The 25,441-nt window shown below is 39.1% G+C and overlaps 1 protein-coding gene across 1 annotated transcript in view; it reads right to left on the bottom strand.

Annotated features, from left to right (window-relative positions):
* HSD17B4 (hydroxysteroid 17-beta dehydrogenase 4) overlaps window positions 1–25,441 on the bottom strand; it is a 97,573-nt gene that overhangs the window by 10,031 nt on the left and 62,101 nt on the right. The window contains exons 17-22 of the mRNA XM_054488195.2: window positions 24,103–24,168; window positions 7,009–7,078; window positions 6,277–6,383; window positions 5,094–5,180; window positions 2,316–2,402; window positions 892–1,030 (exon numbers count right to left, since the gene is read on the bottom strand). Of these exons, the coding sequence (XP_054344170.1) occupies window positions 892–1,030; window positions 2,316–2,402; window positions 5,094–5,180; window positions 6,277–6,383; window positions 7,009–7,078; window positions 24,103–24,168 (556 nt within the window). The remainder of the gene's footprint in view (window positions 1–891; window positions 1,031–2,315; window positions 2,403–5,093; window positions 5,181–6,276; window positions 6,384–7,008; window positions 7,079–24,102; window positions 24,169–25,441) is intronic.

Genomic DNA, 25,441 nt, shown 5'->3' with positions numbered 1-25,441 from the left:
CATACAATTATAAATGACCATAATACAGTAAGATAACTTTGACAAGCAACAGACTCTGTTGAAAGGGAATTCAGGGACTTATTGTTCTACCTCCTATCCATTTTCATCTTTTCAACCTAATTGAAGAATCTCTAGGAAAATAAAGGTGAGGTTAGAATATTCTATAATTAAAGTGTGTGCCATGATTAAGGATGTGAGTTACACAGCAGATGCAAAAGATCTGACAGAATATTTTTTCTTTATTCTTTTTATCCTCTAATTTCTCTTTCTTCACAAAATGGTACCAGGGTCCCTTTGGACCTCCACATCAGTGAAAAGAAATATGACTGCTTTCTTTCTGCGGCAAGATGTTTTATATTGGGTGCATGGCACTCTAATAGATAATTTCCCTAGATTAGATAAACAAACACCTTTGACTATAATCTGTATATATCTAGAAAATAGTGATTTTATATTGATAATTAAGATAATCCAAATTATTGTTTTGGTATGAAGAAAATAATTTTGTAACTGTCAAATATCATGACTTAAAAATACTTCATTTTGACTTGATGAATTTGCCTTATGTTTAAGAAACTGAAGATTAGATAAAGATGCATATAGCCAAGATGACCGTTTAAACTACTTTCAAGGATTACAATGAAATCTTAAAACAGGTATTTTCATTTCAATTGATTCCCTACATCTCTTACACACACACACACACACACACACACACACACACAACCCCCCTTTGGACATTCCCAAACCTATTCATTCCCACAGGAAAAGAAAAAAAACTTACCTAAAAAGGTAAGATTTACCTATCTTCAAAGGTCTTTAATTGTTAAAAAGATACTTTATTTACTAAGAATTACCTTAGAATATTATAAAATCAGGGCTATAACTTACTCCACTTAGCCCCAATATTTCCACCTTTGGTTATATGCCATTCAAATACAGCATTTACTTTCTTCACCACCTCAGGCCCAATATCCTTTAAGCGGCGTCCTATTTCCTCAAATACGAGGGTACTCTGAAGCTTCCCGCCCTAATAACAACAAAAGAAAAATAAACTTTAAAAGTTCTGTAAAAATAACTCAAGGAGAAAAGTGATTATAAAACATATGTGCAAAAAAAATGATTTTTTAAAACTCTGTACATAAATAAGTCAGTTTTCTTCATACAATGTATCTTTCATACTTTCTTTATATTTATATACATCACTCAGAACCTCAGTCCTCTTAATAAGAGGATTTTACTTTTACTAGAATTCAGAAATAACATTTTAAAAGAAAAATAGGAACTGGACAACTTATGTTTTAGCTAACTTCAGAAAGATCCTGATCAAATTAATCAACTTCTATGGTCTTGTGTTTTTTATTTATAAAATAAGACTAAATTACATGAAGCCTGAATTTCTTTACAGCTCTAAAACTTCTTAAGTTTTGGGTTTTTTTTTTTTTTTTTTTTTTGAGACAGACTTGTTGCCCAGGCTAGAATGCAGTAGCGCAATCTTGGCTCATTGCAACGTCCACCTCCCGGGTTCAAGTGATTCTTCTGCCTCAGCTTCTTGAGTAGCTGGGATTACAGGAGCCCGCCACCAAGGCTGGCTAATTTTTGTATTTTTAGTAGAGACAGAGTCTCACCATGTTGGCCAGGCTGGTCTTGAACTCCTGACCCTCAAGTGACCTAACCACTTCAGCCTCCCAAAGGGCTGGGATTGCAGGCGTGAGACACCGAGCCTAAGTTTTTTTTTTTCTTAGACCATTCTTAAGGGATTTTAATTTTCAGTCAGTTATGTGGTTTATGACAGACAATTAAAGATCATGGGTATTGAAACCTCAATATTACAAAGTTAATATTTCAGAGACAGAATATAAACATTTTTATCAAAAGTCTCAGCATGCTAATAAAGAATACAATGTTTTAATAAATTATACACACTACTGGTTTATATATTTGCATACAAAGCTTTATATAAATCTTTAAATCAAGAAAAAGGTACAAGATATTCAACTTTTTAATCTATTTTTCTCCAAAACGCTGTTTGCTTAAGATTCTGATTAAACAACTGATTTATTTACCCTAAAACTAGAAAATTATGTTCTCTTGAAAGATATCCTAGTATCCTGCAAAACAAGTTTTTTAAAGTTCATAAATTGCCAGAGTATTCCTTCTATTCCAAGCAGTTTTGAATTAATGTCTTTCACTTCAAGAATTAAGAATAGTTTCATGGTTGTTAATTTTCTAAAGTAGCCTAACCACTCTTAAAGTCACCTTAACTGAAATTCCTAAATGAGGAAGCAGCTTGGCTACTAATTTTTATAGCCTACCTCAGAGGGTGTCTTAGCTGAAGCATCAGATGTTGGTGCAAGATCCACATATGCATTTGAAATGACAATGTCTCCAGTTTCTTGGACCTTAGGAGGAGAAGAAAAAAAAAGATTTATTCTGATTACAATGGAAGTGTAATTTCACTGTGTAAAACAGTTCAAAGTTTAAAATTCATATTTTTGCCTCCTATGAAAAAGAATATAATAATCCAGATAAAATAAAAGGCTGATAAAGTAAATGTCAAGATGAACAAACATAAAGGCTTTCTGATTTAATACAACTGTTACTAACCCTGGCATTATAATCAACTGGAGCCCTTTAAAACAAACAAACAAACAAAAAAACCCTATGAGGTCCCATCCCCCAAAATTCCAATGCAAATACACTGATAGAGACTGGGCCTTGGTATTTTGGGCATTTTTTTGGGGGGAAGTGGGGATCGGGGATGAACTCTTATAAATAGAATTCAGTCCATGCTGAATCCTTATAAATAGTAAAAGGCATAGCACAATAGCCACATGAGATAGTGGTATTCAAAGTACATTTGTTCTGCTAATATAGAATAAAATTGGCTAGGAACAAATCATAATAGTGTTTTTTAAGCAGTAATTCCAGGTCTTATTTCAAGAGGAAGTGTACACAGCATAAACTGAATGCCTAAATAGGCTTTTATCAAAATAGTCATTAAAGGAATTCAAATTCTAATTCCTAGTCCTTCATTTCAAATTATTCCAATGGCTATTCTTTCATAAAAATTATGGTATTACTACAAATGTATAGGATAAGTTTCTAAAGTTTAACGTAGCATTTATTAAAACTTTGATTTTTAACAATCAAGATCATTCTCTTGACTACATCTCATCATATTTTGGAGGAAAAAAGATCTTTCAAGTAATTTGTTCACTTTACTTCAAATTACATACATTGAAAAGCATAAAAGCATGGAAAGAGATAATTAATGAACAAAATGCACTTTAGTAAATTACTTTATTGTTACCAAGTCAAGCAAATCATTTTAAAACACTGGTTTAAAATGTTTCTTATATCTTAATAGGAAGGAAAGGAAGAATGGAGGAAGGGAGGGAGAAAGTGAGAAAAGGAGGAAGGGAGAGAAGGAGTCCTAAAACTAATAGAAAAAGAATATCTATAATCACTGAAGAGAAATATAGCTAATATGCTGAAAAGATAAGACAGCATGCTTAGAATTTAACAAAATGGCAAGAATACATTATATTTAGACATTTAATCATTTCTCAGCCCTTCAAGTTTGTATCCATAGAAATTATTTACATACTATTCATCAACAGAATTTCAGGAAAATAAAAACCTGTAATATAGTCATGGTCCTTAACACTTTTAGAGTTCATAATCTTAATCAAAAAGCAAAACTTACTCATACAAAACAAATTAGAAAATGTGAGGGCTCCAAAATATATGGCACAGGTATTAGCTGCAAAGGCTTTCAGAGAACACCAATTTGAGTGTATGTATGGGCAGGAAAGTGGGGAATAGTAAGAGACTGTCTCTAAGAGCAAAATGGAGCTTGAACTTAAGCCTGAAGGACAGGAGGAATTTGAAAAGTAAAATAAACAATATATACAGATTAAGCAGGAAAATGATATACAACCAGCAGAAAGGTATTAGGAGTAAGGCAACCAAGTAAGAAGAATTTTGCAGAGTTATCTATTTGTGAAAGAAAACATGATACAGAAAAGACATTTGGGGCCTGTAATCAAAGCTTTGAAGCGATGCTGATCGGGTTTCCATCCCAGCTCAACCACTTGCTGTGTGACCATGAGCAAGTTATTTAGGACACCTAGATTAGATTTTCTTAGGAACCTAGATTTTCTTATATTTACATACAGATTTATTATGCATATTAAAGAAAATACTATTGCCAGTTTATAGGTTCTCAATAAATAAAAGCTGTTACTATTATCATTGGAGTTGTTTAATATGCTCTATATAGCATGAAATGATCAAGCCAAAAAGTATTAGCCTGGTCAACTGTGTTAACAAAAACTGTCTTTTAATAACTTGCAAATAAAACAACGATTGCATGTCCTTTCAGTATTTTACTGCAGCATTGCTAACAGCCTCACCCCAAAATAACCTCGTTTACTATTTGTTAGGCCCAGACTCTGTGATGTAACTTGTTAATTTGTGGATTTTTGTGTAATCAAGATGCATATGATTTCTGTCCAGAGAAAACTCATAAAGGATAAGATTTTATTGTTCTATAGGATATTAACTAATTTTGTTTCTAACTCTGCAAAATTATTTTAGAATGACTTTCCTATTGGACCACATAAACTGTTGTTCTGTCTTTTGAACATGTTTTATCATATTGCAAGATCCTTCATTAATGAGTCAAACAGATTTCTGTCATGTTTTCACTATATATCTGTCTGAGTCATGCCTTTAAATTTTTTAAGATGATATTTTGACAATGACTTGATTGACTAGTTGAGCCAAAAAGACATGGTTGGCTGGGTTTTCAGAAGAGCTGGGCCACTGCTACATAGATAGCTACCAATTTAGTTGAAAATAAAAGAGAAAATAAAACACAAGGTGCAAAACACTTCTATTTTATTTTTTTTAAGTGTTGCCTGATAAATAAAAATTTTGAAAATGCCAGACAAGATGTATCTTATTTTTAATTAAAATTTACCATTACTTAAAAAGAACTTTCTATCCATAGTACTAACCAAAAAAAAATGATAAGACGGAACACAATGATAAAGCATGTGAGAAGGGTGGCAAAGCAAAATTCATACCTTGGTTTGAAAATGAATTCTGTTTCCTTCCTTCCACATCTCAGTTTGTAGAGTTTGTCCTGGATATACTGGTTTTGCAAAACGAGCCTTTAAAAAAGAATTGTGGGGTTAAAAATGTTTCAAAAGGAAACTCTTTTACTTGTAGGAGGAAAAAATTGAAAAGGAAATTAGAGAGCACAAAAGAAAAAAAAAATCAAGGTTTAAAGATATTTAAATTCATAAAAGACCTAAGTATAATATGATAAAATTAGTAAATAAACATGTAACTAATATAAGTAAGCCAATTCCTTGTCTTTCAAAGTATGGCATCAAAAAATAGTGTTTTTTATCTTGACAAATCAAGAAATAAAACCATAATCATATTAGGTAGAGTTACATAGGTACATCAGAACAACTTAAAGTTAAAGGTGGTACAAATTAAGTGTGAGGAATGAGGCCTGGGGTGAGTATACAGAGCAAAATAATTCCACTTTTTATTTCATAATTTCTTGTATTATTTTCTCTGTGTATATATTACTGGATAATAAAAAATAGTTGTAATAAAACAAAAAACATGAGAGTAATCAGTGCTATCAAAGGCAATGCATCAGAAAATATATTTTCACTGCTGCATGGAGGATAAATTAAAAGCTTTTGGAGCTATTTGACAATGTCTTAAACTTTTTTAGGTGTACATCTTTTGGCTTAAACGTACACAAAAATAATATGGCATGGATATTTTTCCTTGTTATTTATAATGGATAAAAATTTGAAATCAACTAAAAAGTACAGAGTTAAAACAATATGCAGTCATTATATTGCTGTAGAGGTATGTTTATTGGATTTAATCAGCCACTTAACATTTTTAATTGAATTAAGGAAAATGATAAAAGTTAAAAAAAGCAAATCTTGAGTTTTCAAGGCATATGTACTTATATATATATATATATATGTACCTAATTAATTTATAAAGCAACCCAGTTATCTGTTAAAATTGCAACTGTGCATCCTTCCAGATTCATGTGCAACAGAGCTATTTATAGCTACAAAAAGAAAGTGTGCTGATTGCCAGGTCAATGAAATAATAAAAATGTACATTGCTGTAGTACAATACCTATTTTCAATTAAATCACTAAAACCCCTTTTCTTCTCTAAAGATAGAAAAAGGAAGTAATATTCAAATTATGTAGTAATATACATTTACCTTAATTGCCTTGAATCTTGATACATCATTATCTGCAAACTGCTGTAAAACATGCCTGGCAGAAAATCCAAATGTACATAATCCATGTAATATGGGCTTCTCAAAACCTAGGAAAAGAGAGAACACTGAGTTAGATACAGGTACCTTTAAAGTTTAAAAATCAAGTATAGTTAATTCAGGACTTTAAAAACGTCTTTAGACTGCATTAGCAGGAATTATACCATCTTTTTTAAAAAACAAAGTAGATACTTTTTAAAGAGTATTTCCTGGGAGGAAATTATGAAATAAAGAAAGAAAGAAAAAAACAAAAAACAGGAAAAGAATGTGAGAGATCTGGAAACAATTGTTTTGTTTAGTTTTGGTTGTAACCATGAAATCATCCAGGGTACTCTCAATATCCACATAGGTAGATGATCCTTCCCTAACCTTTCAGTTCCTTGCTCTCTCTCCAATGACCTTGTCCTTTGTGATAACTCAGACACCCACCCTCATGGTCCTATCCTAGACCTCGCACTAGCAGGAACTTCCCTCCACCACAATCTGAATTTCAAGTGCACTATTTTCTGAACACATTTCCTACCTTTCCATATCCTTTGCATAAATGTAATAAATAAAATAACTTTTTTTAAATGTTACTCAAACTACCAGTCATAAGTAGTAGTGTCTTTACATTATTTAATTAAATATTGAATAGCTAATATTTTTCATTGATACATATTATCGGCAACTCACCTGCTAGACTAGCAAAGCTAGGATCAATGTGTAAGGGATTCCAGTCTCCACTGAGGCGGTACAAAGCAGCCTGTGGAGAAAGCATGAACACAGCTAGAACTCAGTGTTTTGTTAGAATACATTAAATGGAAAATAGAAAACATGGCTGGTTATTGGTATTGAGAGGTAACAGCGTGCTGGCAGTCCTCAGAGCCCTCACTTGCTCTCAGCACCTCCTCTGCCTGGGCTCCCACTTTGGCGACACTTGAGGAGCCCTTCAGCCCACCGCTGCACTGTGGGAGCCCCTTTCTCGGCTGACCAAGGCCAGACCCGGCTCCCTCAGCTTGCAGGGAAGGTGTGGAGGGAGAGGCACGAGCGGGAACCCGGGCTACGTACCCGCCGCGCTTGCAGGCCAGCTGGAGTTCCGGGTGGGCCTGGGCTTGGCGGGCCCCGCACTCGGAGCAGCCGGCCACCCCGGCCCCGGGCAATGAGGGGCTTAGCACCCGGGCCAGGGGCTGCAGAGGGTGCACTGGGTCCCCCAGCAGTGCCAGCCCACCGGCGCTGAGCTTGATTTCTCGCAGGGCCTTAGCTGTCTTCCCGCCAGGCAGGCCTCAGGACTGCAGCCCGCCATGCCTGAGCCTTCCCCCGCCTCCCTGGGTTCCTGTGCAGCCCGAGCCTCCCTGACCAATGCCGCCCCCTCCTCCACGGTGCCCAGTCCCATCGACTGCCCAAGGGCTGAGGAATGCAAGCGCATGGCACAGGATTGGCCACCTGCGGCCGCTGTGCAGGATCTATTGGGTGAAGCCAGCTGGGCTCCTGAGTCTGGTGGGGACATGGAGAGTCTTTATGTCTAGCTCAGGGATTGTAAACACACCAATCAGCACCCTGTCTAGCTCAGGGTTTGTGAGTGCACCAATCGACACTCTGTATCTAGCTGCTCTGGTGGGGCCTTGGAGAACCTTTATGTCTAGCTCAGGCATTATAAATACATGAATTGGCACTCTGTATCCAGCTCAAGGTTTGTAAACACACCAATCAGCACCCTGTGTCTAGCTCAGGGTTTGTGAGTGCACCAATTGACACTCTGTATCTAGCTGCTCTGGTGGGGCCTTGGAGAACCTTTATGTCTAGCTCAGGGATTGTAAACACACCAATCGGCACTCTGTATCCAGCTCAATGTTTGTAAACACACCAACCAGCACCCTGTGTCTAGCTCAGGGTTTGTGAGTGCACCAATCGACACTCTGTATCTAGCTGCTCTGGTGGGGCCTTGCAGAACCTGTGTGTCGATACTCTGTATCTAACTAATCTGATGGGGATGTGGAGAACCTTTGTATCTAGTTCAGGGATTGTAAACACACCAATCAGCGCCCTGTCAAAACAGGCCACTCGGCTCTACCAATCAGCAGGATGTGGGTGGGGCCAGATAAAGAGAATAAAAGCAGGCTGCCCGAGCCAGCAGTGGCAACCCGCTCGGGTCCCCTTCCACACTGTGGAAGCTTTGTACTTTCGCTCTTTGCAATAAATCTTGCTACTGCTCACTCTTTGGGTCCACGCTGCTTTTATGAGCTGTAACACTCGCCACGAAGATCTGCAGCTTCACTCCTGAAGCCAGCGAGACCACGAGCCCACCGGGAGGAACGAACAACTCCAGACGTGCCGCCTTCAGAGCTGTAACACTCACCACGAAGGTCTGCAGCTTCACTCCTGAGCCAGCGAGACCACGAACCCACCAGAAGGAAGAAACTCCGAACACATCCAAACATCAGAAGGAACAAACTCCAGATGCACCACCTCAAGAGCTGTAACACTCACCGCGAGCATCCGCGGCTTTATTCTTGAAGTCAGTGAGACCAAGAACCCACCAATTCTGGACACATTTTGGCGACCCAGATGGGACTTTCGCCTGTTGCCAAGCGGTGGGACAATCGCCGAGCGGTGAGACTGTTGCCTATCGCCGAGCGGTAAGACTGTCGCCTATCGCCGAGCGGTGAGACAATCACCTATTGCCAAGCAGTGAGTACCATTGGACCCCTTTCGCTTGCTATTCTGTCCTATTTTTCCTTAGAATTCGGGGGCTAAATACCAGGCACCTGTCAGCCAGTTAAAAGCGACTAGCGTGGCCGCCGGACTAAAGACACAGGTGTCAGGCTTTCTGGGAAAGGGCTCTCTGACAACCCCCAACTCTTCGGAGTTGGGACTGTTGGTTTGCCTAGAACCAGCCTCCGCTTTTCCTGTACTTCTGGGAGCCAAGGGTTGACAGAGAGGAGAGCCAAGGGTTGACAGAGAGGAAAGCCATGCAGCTCCGGGGTCCCGACAACATGTTGGTTGACCCTGCGGCCATGAGCGGAACTCTCAAAAGCATGTCGCCCAAGCGAGACTCGCCCATCTATCCTGTCTATCTGGGCCCTTGCCCTCTGGGTCCTAATGCCTGCCAGACAAACTTCCTCTCACCTCTCTTCTCTGAGGTTAGACCCGCTTCTAAAAATTGCTACCTGTCTCTGGTGCTTTTCTAGTTTCTCCTATAAGAATGATTTCTAGTATAAACTCCAGGACTCTGTTACCATCTTTAGGCACCCGGGCTCACCAATCAGAAAGACATAATTTTTGCCCAAAGCCCCATTGTAGTGGGGACTACCTGGAATTTTAGGATCCCTCCTCAGACTAATAGGCCCAACCGAAGCTAGGATATGGGGAGCCTTAGAAAGCGTGTCCTTCCTATTCATATAAGTGAGGACAAAAGGTGTCATTCCTCCAACTCTGGAGATCCCTTGCCTCCCCCAGGGGATGGCCCTCCACTTCATTTTTGGGGCGTAACATCTTTATAGGACAGGAGTAAAGTCCCAATACTAACAGGAGAATGCTTAGGACTCTAACAGGTTTTTGAGAATGCGTCAGTAAGGGCCACTAAATCCTATTTTTCTCGGTCGGTCCTCCTTGTGGTCTAGGAGGACAGGCAAGGGTACATGTTTTCGAGAATGCGTCGGTAAGGACCACTAAATCCGAACTTCCTCGGTCCTCCATGTCGTCTGAGAGGAAAACTAGTGTTTCTGCTGCTGCGTCGGTGAGTGCAACTATTCCGATCAGCAGGGTCCAGTGACCGTTGCGGGTTCTTGGGCAGGGGGAGAAACAAAACAAACCAAAACCACGGGTGGTTTTGTCTTTCAGATGGGAAACACTCAGGCATCAACAGGCTCACCCTTGAAATGCATCCTAAGCCATTGGGACCAATTTGACCCACAAACCCTGAAAAAGAGGCGGCTCATTTTTTCTGCACTACGGCTTGGCCCCAATATTCTCTCTCTGATGGGGAAAAATGGCCACCTGAGGGAAGTATAAATTACAATACTATCCTGCAGCTTGATCTTTTCTGTAAGAGGGAAGGCAAATGGAGTGAAATACTTTATGTCCAAGCTTTCCTTTCATTGAGGGAGAATACACAACTATGCAAAGCTTGCAATTTACATCCCGCAGGAGGACCCCTCAGCTTACCCCCATATTCTAGCCTCCCTATAGCTCCCCTTCCTATTAATAATAATCCTCCTCTAATCTCCCCTGCCCAGAAGGGAATAAGCAAAGAAATCTCCAAAAGTCCACCAAAACCCCCAGGCTATCGGTTATGTCCCCTTCAAGCTGTAGGGGGAGGGGGATTTGGCCCAACCCGGGTACATGTCCCCTTCACCCTCTCTGATTTAAAGCAGATCAAGGCAGACCTGGGGAAGTTTTCAGATGATCCTGATAGGTACATAGATGTCCTACAGGGTATAGGGCAAACCTTTGACCTCACTTGGAGAGATGTCATGCTACTGTTAGATCAAACCCTGGCCTTTAATGAAAAGAATGCGGCTTTAGCTGCAGCCCAAGAGTTTGGAGATACCTGGTATCTTAGTCAAGTAAATGACAGAATGACAGCCGAAGAAAGGGACAAATTCCCTACTGGTCAGCAAGCCATCCACAGTATGGATCCCCACTGGGACCTTGACTCAGATCATGGGGACTGGAGTCGTAAACATCTGTTGACCTGTGTTCTAGAAGGACTAAGGAGAATTAGAAAAAAGCCCATGGATTATTCAGTGATGTCTACCATAACTCAGGGAAAGGAAGAAAATCCCTCTGCCTTCCTCAAGCGGCTACGAGAGGCCTTAAGAAAATATACTCCCCTGTCACCCGAATCACTCGAGGGTCAATTGATTCTAAAAGATAAAGTTTATTACCCAATCAGCCACAGATATCAGGAGAAAGCTCCAAAAGCAAGCCCTGAGCCCTGAACAAAATCTAGAGACATTATTAAACCTGGCAACCTCGGTGTTCTATAATAGAGACCAAGAGGAACAGGCCCAAAAGGAAAAGTGAGATCAGAGAAAGGCCACAGCCTTAGTCGTGGCCCTCAGATAAACAAACCTTGGTGGTTCAGAGAGGACAGAAAATGAAGCACGCCAATCACCTGGAAGGGCTTGTTATCAGTGTGGTTTGCAAGGACACTTTAAAAAAGATTGTCCAATGAGAAACAAGCTACCCCCTCATCCGTGTCCACTATGCCGAGGCAATCACTGGAAGGTGCACTGTCCCAGAGGACGAAGCTTCCCTGGGTCAGAAGCCCCCAACCAGATGATCCAACAACAGGACTGAGGGTGCCCGGGGCAAGTGCCAGCTCATGTCATCACCCTCACTGAGCCCCGGGTATGTTTAACTATTGAGGGCCAGGAAATTGACTTCCTCCTGGACACTGGTGCAGCCTTCTCAGTGTTAATCTCCTGTCCTGGACGACTATCCTCAAGGTCTGTTACCATCCGAGGAATCCTGGGACAGCCTGTAAACATGTATTTCTCCCACCTCCTCAGTTGTAATTGGGAGACTTTGCTCTTTTCACATGCCTTTCTTGTTATGCCTGAAAGTCCCACACCCTTATTAGGGAGGGATACATTTGCCAAGGCTGGACCTATTATCTACATGAATATGGGGAACAAGTTACCCATTTGTTGTCCCCTACTTGAGGAGGGAATCAACCCTGAAGTCTGGGCATTGGAAGGACAATTTGGAAGGGCAAAAAATGCCCGTCCAGTCACGCAATGCAAAAACACAAAGAGGTGGGAATCTTACACTGACAAAGCCATCAAAATGGGAAGGAGAGGGGAGAACAGCAGCATAAGCAGCTGGCAGAGGCAGCAGAAAGGAAAGAAAGAGGCAGGAAGTCAAAGAAAGAGACAGAGAGGAAGAGACAAAGAACAAGTCAGAGAAAGAGGGACAGACACAGAAAGTCAGAGTTAAAAAGAGAGGAAGAGACAAAGGAGAAGTCGAAGAGAAAGAAAGAGAGATGGAAGTAGTAAAGAAAAAACAGTGTACCCTATTCCTTTAAAAGCCAGGGTAAATTTCTGTCTACCCAGCCAAGGCATATTCTACTTATGTGGATCTTCAACCCATATCTGCCTCTCAGACAGTTTGCAAGAAAAAACGAAATCTATCCTTACTTTACAATCTCAAATAGACTCTTTGGCAGCAGTGACTCCCCAAAACCGCCGAGGCCTAGACCTCCTCACTGCTGAGAAAGCAGGACTCTGCACCTTCTTAGGGGAAGAGCGTTGTTTTTACACTAACCAGTCAGGGATAGTACAAGATGCCACCTGGTGTTTACAGGAAAAGGCTTCTGAAATCAGACAATGCCTTTCAAATTCTTATACCAACCTCTGGAGTTAGGCAACATGGCTTCTCCCCTTTTTAGGTCCTGTGGCAGCCATCTTGCTGTTACCTTTGGGCCCTGTATTTTTAATCTTCTTGTCAAATTTGTTTCCTCTAGAATCAAGGCCATCAAGCTACAGATGGTCTTACAAATGGAACCCCAAATGAGTTCAGCTAACAACTTCTGAGGACCCCTGGACCGACCCGTTGGCACTTCCCCTGGCCTAGAGAGTTCCCCTCTGAAGGACACCACAACTGCAGGGCCCCTTCTTCACCCCTATCCAGCAGGAAGTAGCTACAATGGTCATCGGCCAAATTCCCAACAACAGTTGGGGTGTCCTGTTTAGAGGGGGGATTGAGATGTGACAGCGTGCTGGCAGTCCTCAGAGCCCTCACTTGCTCTCAGCACCTCCTCTGCCTGGGCTCCCACTTTGGCAGCGCTTGAGGAGCCCTTCAGCACACCGCTGCACTGTGGGAGCCCCTTTCTGGGCTGGCCAAGGCCAGACTCGGCTCCCTCAGCTTGCACGGAGGTGTGGAGGGAGAGACGCGAGTGGGAACCGGGGCTGCGTGCCACGCTTGCGGGCCAGCTGGAGTTCCGGGTGGGCCTGGGCTTGGCGGGCCCCGCACTCGGAGCAGCCAGCCGGCCCTGCCGGCCCTGGGCAATGAGGGGCTTAGCACCCGGGCCAGTGGCTGCGGAGGGTGTACTGGGTCCCCCAGCAGTGCCAGCCCACTGGCGCTGCGCTCGATTTCTCGCCAGGCCTTAGCTGTCTTCCCGCGGGGCAGGCCTCGGGACTGCAGCCCGCCATGCCTGAGCCTTCCCCCACCTCCGTGGGTTCCTATGCAGCCCGAGACTCCCTGACGAATGCCACCCTCCTGCTCCACGGCGCCCAGTCCCATCGACCGCCCAACGGCTGAGGAGTGCGAGCGCATGGTGCAGGACTGGCAGGCAGCTCCACCTGCGGCCCCTGTGTGGGATCCACTGGGTGAAGCCAGCTGGGTTCCTGAGTCTGGTGGGGACGTGAAGAGTCTTTATGTCTAGCTCAGGGATTGTAAACACACCAATCAGCACCCTGTGTCTAGCTCAGGGTTTGTGAGTGCACCAATCGACACTCTGTATCTAGTTGCTCTGGTGGGGCCTTGGAGAACTTTTATGTCTAGCTCAGGGATTGTAAACACACCAATCGGCACTCTGTATCCAGCTCAAGGTTTGTAAACACACCAGTCAGCACCCTGTGTCTAGCTCAGGGTTTGTGAGTGCACCAATCGACACTCTGTATCTAGCTGCTCTGGTAGGGCCTTGGAGAACCTTTATGTCTAGCTCAGGGATTGTAAATACACCAATCGGCACTCTGTATCTAGCTCAAAGTTTGTAAACACACCACTCAGCACCCTGTGTCTAGCTCAGGGTTTGTGAGTACACCAATCGACACTCTGTATCTAGCTGCTCTGGTGGGGCCTTGCAGAACCTGTGTGTCGATACTCTGTATCTAACTAATCTGATGGGGCCTTGGAGAACCTTTGTATCTAGCTCAGGGATTGTAAACGCACCAATCAGCGCCCTGTCAAAACAGGCCACTCGGCTCTACCTATCAGCAGGATATGGGTGAGGCCAGATAAGAGAATAAAAGCAGGCTGCCCGAGCCAGCAGTGGCAACCCGCTCAGGTCCCCTTCCACACTGTGGAAGCTTTGTTCTTTCGCTCTTTGCAATACATCTTGCTACTGCTCACTCTTTGGGTCCACGCTGCTTTTATGAGCTGTAACACTCGCCACGAAGATCTGCAGCTTCACTCCTGAAGCCAGCGAGACCATGAGCCCACCGGGAGGAACGAACAACTCCAGACGTGCCGCCTTCAGAGCTGTAACACTCACAGCAAAGGTCTGCAGCTTCATTCCTGAGCCAGTGAGACCACGAACCCACCAGAAGGAAGAAACTCCGAACACATCCGAACATCAGAAGGAACAAACTCCAGACGCGCCACCTTAAGAGCTGTAACACTCACCGCGAGGGTCCACGGCTTCATTCTTGAAGTCAGTGAGACCAAGAACCCACCAATTCCGGACACAGTATAATCACTGTATCATAATGTACCTGAGGCTCTGATTTTAAAAATAATTATTTTTAACAATAAAGATTACCTATAATGAAATTTTTTTTAACACTTGCCACTAAAATCAGTGGGAGGAGAAAAAAATGTAGAAAGGGAAGCCAAGAATTATATCTGGGTAAAACACTGTTACTACTGCCTAAGGAGAAATTCACAAAAAGAATTCTATCAGTCTACTCCCATTTATACACAGATAAGGTAAATGTTTATAGTCTGTTCTAAGCAAGCAAAATTTATGCCAACTTTCTTACTGGGATGTTTTAAATTGAAGCTTCTAAGACAATATCAGACATAGAAACATCAAAGACTTCTCACTAACTTTCATTCTGCTGGTACACTAAATTCTGAGCATTAGCTCACCCTGCAAGAAAACTGACTAAACTGATAGCTTGCTATTATGATAAAAGTTCTGCTGAGTTCAGATTTCCACATCACTAGTTTACTTAGATAAGGTAGGATTAGCAGCATGGCCTGGATAACAATAGGGAAAAAGTCACCATACTTTCTGGCATCTAAATGGTACATTCTTCCAAGTTAGAAAGCACTTACCAGCACTGAAAGGAAGAAATTCACCAAACAGCTAATGGTAAGTGTATTTAATGTATCTATTAACTTGACCCTTTTAGGTCAGCCTCAAGACTTCTTCCCTTTCTCACTAATTGCTGCGCTGTTTTCCAAAGACTACTGAAATGTTGTGTAAAGACTAGCCATATCTTTTTAAAATTATTGATCTTTTATTACTTTTAAACTATTGATTATTTTTAACAAGTTTTATTCATAGAAAATATTTATAATTCATAAGAAAGCATCATTCTTTTTAATATGCTTTGTATAATTCCAATAAGCTCTTTTCCTTCCCCACCACTCCATGTAATGGATCTATAGATTATTTACTTTCTCAGTGACTCAATATTCTTTTCTTTACATGTCTTCTTAATATAATGAAATCAAATAAACAAATATTGAATACTGGTGACTTGCAAGGTCCCACATGAGATGCTAAGAGAAGTAAATGATAATTTTTAAAACGCACTTTATATAATAAAATGTTAGCAAACATATATCATGATGTTGTATACAAATGAAAGAAAAACACATTTCAGGGCCTGAAATTGTGACAGGAAATTGTCAAACACATGCTAGATCATGGGATTTGATACCAGGCAGATCTGGATTCAAAGCCAGCTCTACCATTAATGGGCAAGTTTCTTCACCATTCGAAGCCTCAATTGCTCATTTAGAAACATTTAGAGGCTAACAGAACTTACTCTCACAGAGTAGTTGGAAAAAGGTGGGATAAAGCTTACAAGGTATTATCTTTGATAAATAATACCTCAATAAATGTTAGTTATTTTTTAAAGATTATAGCAACAATATAAACAACCAAGTTTCTAAGATTAGTACTAGTATTCTTATCCTATATATATCATTCCTATAAATAAAAACAGTGTTCTAAAGAAATCACATTAATATGAAATATCTCACATTATTTCAATGATGGCATGGCTTTCTATAGATAACAGAGTTAAACAAAGACAAAAAAGGCTCATTATGAGAAATGACAAAAGCCAACTGACTAGATGTTTGACCCATTCAATCATAACACAAAATAAGCATTGTTCAATTAATAATAACCACTGCCAAAGCTTATCTTCTACATATTTTGAAGAAATGGCATATTTCAGAAGGAAAGCTAAAAGTTTCTTGTTTTGTTTCATTTCTGCCTAGAAATAAGTCATTATAAATAACCACCAAAAAAATAAGAGAAAGGAAAATAGCTATATATTATTTTGCATATTAAAAGTAGGTGGGAGGATAATCTGCATACAGGTAAACTATTTCTTAATTTGATTTTTTTAAATTGTACCATTAAGTTAAACTAAATGCTAAATAAATAGGCTCAGGAAACTAGTGCTTTTTATGTCCTCATATCCTCCAAAAAAAAATGCAAATAATGAGAACAAATAAAACTACAGAAATCTCAAGCCTACAGTGTAACTAGAAGACAGAGAACACCGCAGACTTCAAATTCCAGTAAGTCTCAAAATAAACACCACTTTTCTATCAGTGCTAACTTTTGAGCACCCTCTGAAAGCTACTGCAGAGTGGCAGGGCTTGGGGGGTGCAAAAGCAGTGCATGGAAGAGGGAAAAGGAAAATCACTCCCAGATAAATCCATCTTAAGAGCAAAAATACTGAAATGAATCCTGGAAGATTACAGCACTGACTACAATGAAAATAATTAATAGTACACTGGCCTTCCAGTGGCAATCCCAGAAAGGTATCACTTTCAGGGAGAAGAGAATAAAACAAAGATATCGCCTTTGGAGACTGGATGAAGAAAAAAAGAAGCAAGAGAGGAAATCAATGATCCTGAAAGATAATGTTTTTTATTTTTAAAAATAAAACACCTCCCCACAGTGCCCCTTCTTTAAAGCCACCCACTAAAGAAACTGCATTTTGCTACACAGAGAGAAAGGGCAATTTTGAACTAAGAATCTTGGGAACAATCCCAAACCACAAAACGCACAGAGGTAAATATTCTTCATCTATACAACACTAACATAAAACTAAAATTGCGATTCCTCAGGGATCTAGAACTAGCAATACCATTTGACCCAGCCATCCCATTACTGGGTATATACCCAAAGGATTACAAATCATGCTGCTATAAAGACACATGCATACATATGTTTATTGCAGCACTACTCACAATAGCAAAGACTTGGAACCAACCCAAATGTCCAACAATGATAGACTGGATAAATAAAATTTGGCACGTATACACCATGGAATACTATGCAGCCATAAAAAAGGATGAGTTCATGTCCTTTGTAGGGACATGGATGAAGCTGGAAACCATCATTCTCAGCAAACTATTGCAAGGACAAAAAACCAAACACCACATGTTCTCACTCATAGGTGGGAATTGAATAATGAGAACACTTGGACACAGGAAGGGGAACATCACACACCGGGGCCTGTTGTGGGGTAGGGGAAAGGGAGAGGGATAGCATTAGGAGATACACCTAATGTAAATGATGAGTTAACGGGTGCAGCACACAAACATGGCACATGTATACATATGTAACAAACCTGCACGTTGTGCACAGGTACCCTAGAACTTAAAGTATAATAAAACATATATATATTAATAAAACTAAAACTGAAAATGCAAAACAAAACCTTTTAGTAAATAAAATCCACCCCCCCCCCCAATAAACAAACTACCAAACAGAAGAAAACTGTAACAAAACACTCAAGCATTTGGGGATGTGAAACAAACACTCTGAATCCAAAATCCAAAAACTAAGAAAATAAATGGATGACATACATGAAGAAATAAATAAGTAATGATTAAATTCAAGAAAGAAATGGAAAGAAAAAATCAAAATCATATAAGAAATAAAGGCTAAAAGAAGACATTTATGCAGCCAAAAAACACATGAAAAAATGCTCACCATCACTGGCCATCAGAGAAATGCAAATCAAAAGCACAATGAGATACCATCTCACACCAGTTAGAATGGCAATCATTAAAAAGTCAGGAAACAACAGGTGCTGGAGAGGATGTGGAGAAATAGGAACACTTTTACACTGTTGGTGGGACTGTAAACTAGTTCAACCCTTGTGGAAGTCAGTGTGGCGATTCCTCAGGGATCTAGAAATAGAAATTCCATTTGACCCAGCCATCCCATTACTGGGTATATACCCAAAGGACTATAAATCATGCTGCTATAAAGACACATGCACACGTATGTTTATTGCGGCATTATTCACAGTAGCAAAGACTTGGAACCAACCCAAATGTCCAACAATGATAGACTGGATTAAGAAAATGTGGCACATATACACCATGGAATACTATGCAGCCATAAAAAATAATGAGTTCATGTCCTTTGTAGGGACATGGATGAAATTGGAAATCATCATTCTCAGTAAACTATCGCAAGAACAAAAAACCAAACACCGCATATTCTCACTCATAGGTGGGAATTGAACAATGAGAACACATGGACACAGGAAGGGGAACATCACACTTCGGGGACTGTTGTGGGGTGGGGGGAGGGGGGAGGGATAGCATTGGGAGATATACCTAATGCTAGATGACGAGTTGGTGGGTGCAGCGCACCAGCATGGCACATGTATACATATGTAACTTACCTGCATGTTGCGCACATGTACCACAGAGCCTAAAGTATAATAATAATAATAATAATAATAATAATAATAATAATAAAAAGAAAAACAAAACAAAACAAACAAAAAAAAGAAATGAAGGCTAAATTATAAGGTACCCAAAGGAGAACACATTCAAATAAAAATGAAATAAGAGGATGGCAGAAAGGGCAGAAATGAACCATGAGAATGAAAATGAGATCAAGAAGGAACTAAAAAAGAACAGAAGAAAAGTAGTTGAAAGACTTGAAAAGATTCAACGTACATATAAATGGAGTACCCGAAGAAAGAAAAGCAAAACAGTGAAAGAAAACTCATATTTAAAATTTTAAAACTATAAAACTAAAAGACCTGAATATACATATTAAAAAGGCCCACCAGGTATATAAGGAAGACAGACCTGCAACATGCAAGACTGAGACATATCCCAGCAAAACCATTAGACTTTAAAAACGAAAATAATCTTGACGGCCTCAGGATAAAGACCAAGTAACTTACAGGGGAAGATAATTAGATTGGCATCAGACTTTTCAAAGGCAACATACAAAGTAAGACAACAATGATGCACCATTTTTAAGAAATAAGATTTTATACCCAACAAAGCTGTCCCTTCAAGTATCTAGGGTAAATAGTTTTAAACATATAGAAACCAAGGCAACACTATACACATGAGCCCTTCTTGGGAAACCTTCCACAGAAGGAGCTTCATCCAACTAAGAGCTGACTAAGAAGCTCTGGCAAAGGGCTGACATATTCAATTGCAAATCTCAAACTAAAAGATGCAGAAAAGTGGAAATAATACATAAATGTTAAATGCTCTAAACAGTAAAAATAATGCATCCCCCAAAATGGGAACAATAAGAGGGGAAAAAGAAAGTAAGCTCTTTTGACTGTTATACAAGAAACAAATGAAGCCAAAGGACAGCAATAAAAACTAAAAAACCAGATAGTCATGGATTAAATAGGAAAATGAGGCACTAAGGGCATTAAAAAAGGTATATATGACTTTTGCTTCAGGCCATAATGAAGGACCTGGAATGGACTTATTCTTCCACCATAAACAACTAGAAAAATTACAAAGAAAAAAAAAGATGGGGGTTACCACTGTTCCTAGACATTGGACAGTAGGCAATGCAGGACTATAATTCTTTACAGAAAAGAAACAAACAAGATGAGCTCTACAATTGTACAGCTTCCTTCTGACAGCAGTTCCCAGACTGCAATTCAGAAATCTCGAATATAGCAAAGTGGTCTCAATGAGTTACAAATATAGATTAGAATTCTGAAAGGATGATGCAGCTGAATTTGTGTGTACTGAAGAGAAGGAAGTTACACAGAAAAATAACTCCAGAAATCTAACTGGGGGTCTCACTGATGGCTATAAAAAAAGGTCCTGGAAGATGATACACCATGTGAAGAAAGAGGCCATGGATGGAAGATTCGAAGCACCCCAGCCAACAGCTAGCACGAAGACCCCAGATATGCAAAAGAAGCCATCTTGGAACCTTCCAGCCCTGCCCAGCTGCCATCTAAAAGCAGCTACACCATTTGTAGCAGAAAGATCACCCAGTCAACCCAGTCTTGGAAAATAATAAATCATTGTTTAAAAAAGAAAAAAAAACAGGTAGTAGTTATAAAATGTACAGTAATTTTTTTTGGTTTCTCAATGATTTGTTTTTTATTCCCAATGATTTATCTGAAACTTTCACCCACAAACAATCAGTGAAGTGAAGGTGACACGTATTGGAAACTAAAGGCGATGGGTGCTATGGTAGCCTAGAGAAAAAGTTCAAAGGACTCTTTTCTGGAGCTGCGAGTGGGACCTAGAACGTGGCTGTCAGCAATCTCTCTCTCAGATTATGAGACCAGAGGATGTAAAAGTTTCTTCTTTTAAAAACTGACAATTGGTGTATCATACTGTGATCGTAGTAGAAGCAGAATTATAAAAAATTATGAAAATGTTCTAGTGAAACTAAATTAAATGCTGGGACTCTTCTAGATGAGATGAATGCTTGTGTTGCTTTGATTCTTAATGACTTTACATGAGTTCTTTATGGTCCTAAAGGTCCAAATAAAAATAAGAGAGAAAGAATACTCTAGGAAATATGACTTGATATTTGCAACACCTGGAATGCAATCAGTCTCTGCATCTAAAACACAGAGCTAATCAGCAGTTCACTTTAGATGATCCCATCAGATAGTAAGCACTTTCTGGCAGTTACGTGCAAGTGACTCAGATAGTCCAACCAGCATCCATGATCTTTCTACAGCTTTGTGGCCCCACAAAGGGGTGTTCTAAATCTGCAAAGATCTCCCACTAGAAGACATGTTTTTGAGCCTATGTCTGTTTTCAGTTCAAGATGACAGTAATTGTAATAAAGAATTATACTTTACTGGATACTAGAACTGATATGCCAAATATTAACTTTACTTAATAGGATATGTATAAGATATTTATCTGGGGAAACTATGGATATTTGTGCTCATTTTCCTCAAATACAAAGCCTGACATCTGATATTTACTTATTGTTTGGTCTGTCTAGATTATTGCAGTGGAATTGTCTGTCTATTAATAATTATGAAAAACTACAAAGTATGCTTGTATTGTCATACTCGTTTGTTTTGTTTTGTTTTGAGACAGGGTCTTGCTCTGTTACCCAGACTGGAGTGCAATGGTGCAATCATAGCTCACTGCAGCCTCGATTTCCCAGGCTCAAGTGATCCTCCACCTCAGCCTCCTGAGTAGCTGGGACAATAGGCATATGCCACCATGCTCGGCTAATTTTTTTATTATTATTATTACTTTCAGTGGAGACAAGTTCTTGCCCCAGGCTGGTCTCAAACTCCTGAGCTCAAGTGATTCTCCTGCCTCAGCCTCCCAAAGTGCTGGGATTTAAGGTGTGAGCCACTGTGCAGGCCTGTCATACTAGTTTCAAGATGAAGAAACTCTCCTGAAGACATTATAAACAGACATTCCAGAAGTGATACTAGTAGAGTTAAAAATATGTATTGCCAGTTTTCTTAATGATTGAAAAGTTACTTAGTTAATATAAATACCTGGCATAAAGTTTATGTATAATGGCATAATTTTTCCTCATGATCTGTCCATGCACAATCATCCTATACTAGTCTCCAACTTGAATGCTCTAATTCTTACCCCTTATACACAGGTCATGATCTTCTCCTCTCTTCCACTCCATCATTACTTCTCAACACACTGCAAGCCCTACATATCCGGAGAGAGAACACCCACATACCATCTCAGCTAAGCCCCATTTTTACTATCGAACCCTTCTACATGTCATTCCCTAATGAGTATCCCTTCTCTGAATGTCTGTTACACTTATACTACAAATCAGAGCCTTGTATTTAAAACATTCATTACTTGGAATAGGTGCCCTAGTTATCTCAGACATCTATATCTTGAGTATCCAAGTGTTCTTTCCCTTCCTTGACAACAGATGACACTTCTTCTAATTGACTTGTATTTCTTATAGCATGGATCCAATTTCAGATGTCCCACAAATTCCCTGAAATTTATGCAAAGTTTTATGCAAAATGTTTTTTAGGGAACTGGTACATAGCTTCCATTATATTCTCTAATTATCATACAATACAAAATGGCCAAGAACCTCTGCCAAATGATGAGTGCCCATTATTCACACAAAAATATTGTTGATTTAAAAACTCTTTTGTCACGCAGCAAAATATTAAAACCTACCTTAAAACTAACAAAAAGTTATAGTCATCTGAAAAAAAAAACAAAAGCAAGAAAACCCCACTACTTACTGTGTGTACAAATTCAAACCTTGGAAACTATTCAGCTTTTATTTACAGCAGATACATTTTTTATTTCAGTATAATAAAGAGTCATTTCTTGGGTTTTCTGAACCATGAAACCATGAGCTTTTTCTGTTTTTTAGTACTCTAACAGAATTAGTTTCTTAATTAAGCCTTATGTAAACATAAATATGAGTGCATTCTTAAGAAATTGATAAGAAACAGTAATGGATGGAAAAAATATTTAAAGGCAAGAATAAAACAATGTTCCCTCCATCACCTGATTATATGGTACAGAAAAAAAATACATATGTACCAACTTTAATTCTCTCTGGCTCATGAGATAACATTTCTATTTGCTAGGAAACATAAGTCCTGCAGAAGTTTTCATATCGAACATACCAAAAAAATTTTTTTAACTTTTAAGTCCAGGAGTACATATGCAGGATTGTTACACAGGTAATTATGTGTCATGTGGGTTTGTTGTGCATATTATTTAATCACCCAGGTATTAAACCTACTACCCATTAGTTATTTTTCCTGATCCTCTCCCTTCTCCTATCCTCTACCCTCCGGTAGGCCCGACTGTGTGTTGTTCTCCTCTAAAATACAACCAAAAAATTTTTTTAAAGTCAACTTTCTGAACAATTTGCTGTTATTACATGCACACACACTGCATTACTCCAGAGGTTTAAGGATTTTATGCTATATCTGCACGGTTAGTCTGCTGGCCATCTTAGAGAAGAATCTTAAGGTCTCTCAAAAATAAACTTGCTTTTCTCACTTTTATGGTTGCCTTTTGCTTCTTAAACAAATTTTTCTTTGGTCACAGAATTTGTGAACTGATAGGACATTTTATCTCCTTCACCAGAAAACAAATTTTTTATGTCAAACAAAAAAGATTAAATCACCTACTGCTTCTAAGATGCTTTATTTGCCTGTCCTTTACAGTTGGTATAAAATAATCTGTTTCCAAGCAGTGTGGCTTGCTTTCTTTCCCAAAGAGGAAAGGATGACTAATACTTGCCTTTTAACTATTTTTTATCCTGCACTTACTCTGAGGCTTTCATGAAATTCTTCACTCTTAAAGTGGGCAGCCTCTCCAAAGAAAGCACTCCATTACCAACAACATGCAATGCTTTTTAAATTGACTAATAAAAAACCATTTTATATTTTATTTTGGTATCTAGTGGGAAAACATTAATAACTAAAAATTAGAAAAAATAACGTGCAATCACAGGAAACATGTCTATATGTTTATTATGTTGAACGGGCCCCACTTTTTAGATGCATAATGTTATAAGGTATCAGAGTTATAAATTAAAAAGTGTCATCAACCAGGTGGATTTCTCATCTTTCAAAAATACAATCTTACCTGATTAAGAGAGGTGGTATCTGTAAGTACAGCATCAGGAGGTCTATTAGGTATGGCTACAGCTACCTAAAATTAAGACATTACATGTTAAATCTTAAATACAAATTATCATTATTCTCTTTAACCAAACTAACATTTGATACACAATCATGTTTTAATACAATAAGCTCTGCAAATTGGATAAAAGGGTTTAAAAAAAAAAATCATGCTCAGGAAATAATGATATTTAAAATTTCATAACTCCTAGCTTCATCTATGCTATGATTTGCCTGAAATGACCTTTTTAAATGTAAAGAATTATGTAATCAGATTCATCCTCCAGGCCACAATGGAGAAAAAGTTAAGGACAGTTATTCCCTATGTAAAAGACGAAAACAACTACAAGAATTAGACCTATAATTCACATCTAAATTGATTCAGTCTTTAAAACTGGTCTTTTAAATTCTTGCTTATTTTAATTTGCCATCCTAACAAAATAATACATTTTAAAGTTGGTTACCAAAAATATTTCAATTATTATAATCCCTAATGCCAACACTTAAAATTCCTTTTTGATGAAAAGTTTGCAACATCTACAAAGTAAGTATCTGAGTGCCAGTTTAGGGTTGATTTAAACCAAAGTAAACATAAAAAATTCAAGTAGCTAATATCTACTTTTCAATAATTTATAATAGAGGCAAAATTTTATTATTCATTTATTCTCAATTAGGTAAATTTTCCACAATAAAGTAAGCTTTTATCCTTTCAGAGAGTTAAGAAATTAGTGATTTTTCATTACTAAAATGCCACACTTAGATATATTCCCAAACTTATCCTCACAAACCCCGCCACACCCAAAACATCAAAAAAAGATCATGAGCGAAGTTGCTGCTTCTAAAAGCAAACAAAAGGCAGGCTGCCATTTTTCAAAAATCATTGCATGAATTACACTCCTTTGTTTCAGTTGCATCCAGTGTATTTTGCAGGTTTTATTTACAAATTTATTTTCAATGCATTCTACTAGGTTTTGGAGGACCTGACTTCAATCTATAGGTCCTGAGCAGTCTTTTAAAATTTCTGAGTACCAAGAGTTCTCTGAACCTGTCTTGATTCTGAGGGCTGCCTGATTAAAAATAAATAAAAATCAAAAATTAAAAAATTCTGAGTACCTTTTATTCCACAAAATCCATTGTATGCCATGTATACAAAGGGCATTTAAGATGGACAGTGCTGCGATGGTAGTTTTACTGTTAACAGACTAGAAACTCGTTTATGGCACAGGGCTTCACCATGACTTGACATCATCTCTGATTTTTTTCTCAAAGCAACAAGTGATACTTGTGAAAAGTGCTTAGAGAAT

The sequence above is a fragment of the Pongo pygmaeus genome, chromosome 4 (genome assembly GCF_028885625.2).
Source record: "Pongo pygmaeus isolate AG05252 chromosome 4, NHGRI_mPonPyg2-v2.0_pri, whole genome shotgun sequence".
NCBI classification, from domain to species: domain Eukaryota; kingdom Metazoa; phylum Chordata; class Mammalia; order Primates; family Hominidae; genus Pongo; species Pongo pygmaeus.
Note: the sequence above shows the minus strand (reverse complement) of the source record. Positions and strands in the feature narration are given on the sequence as shown.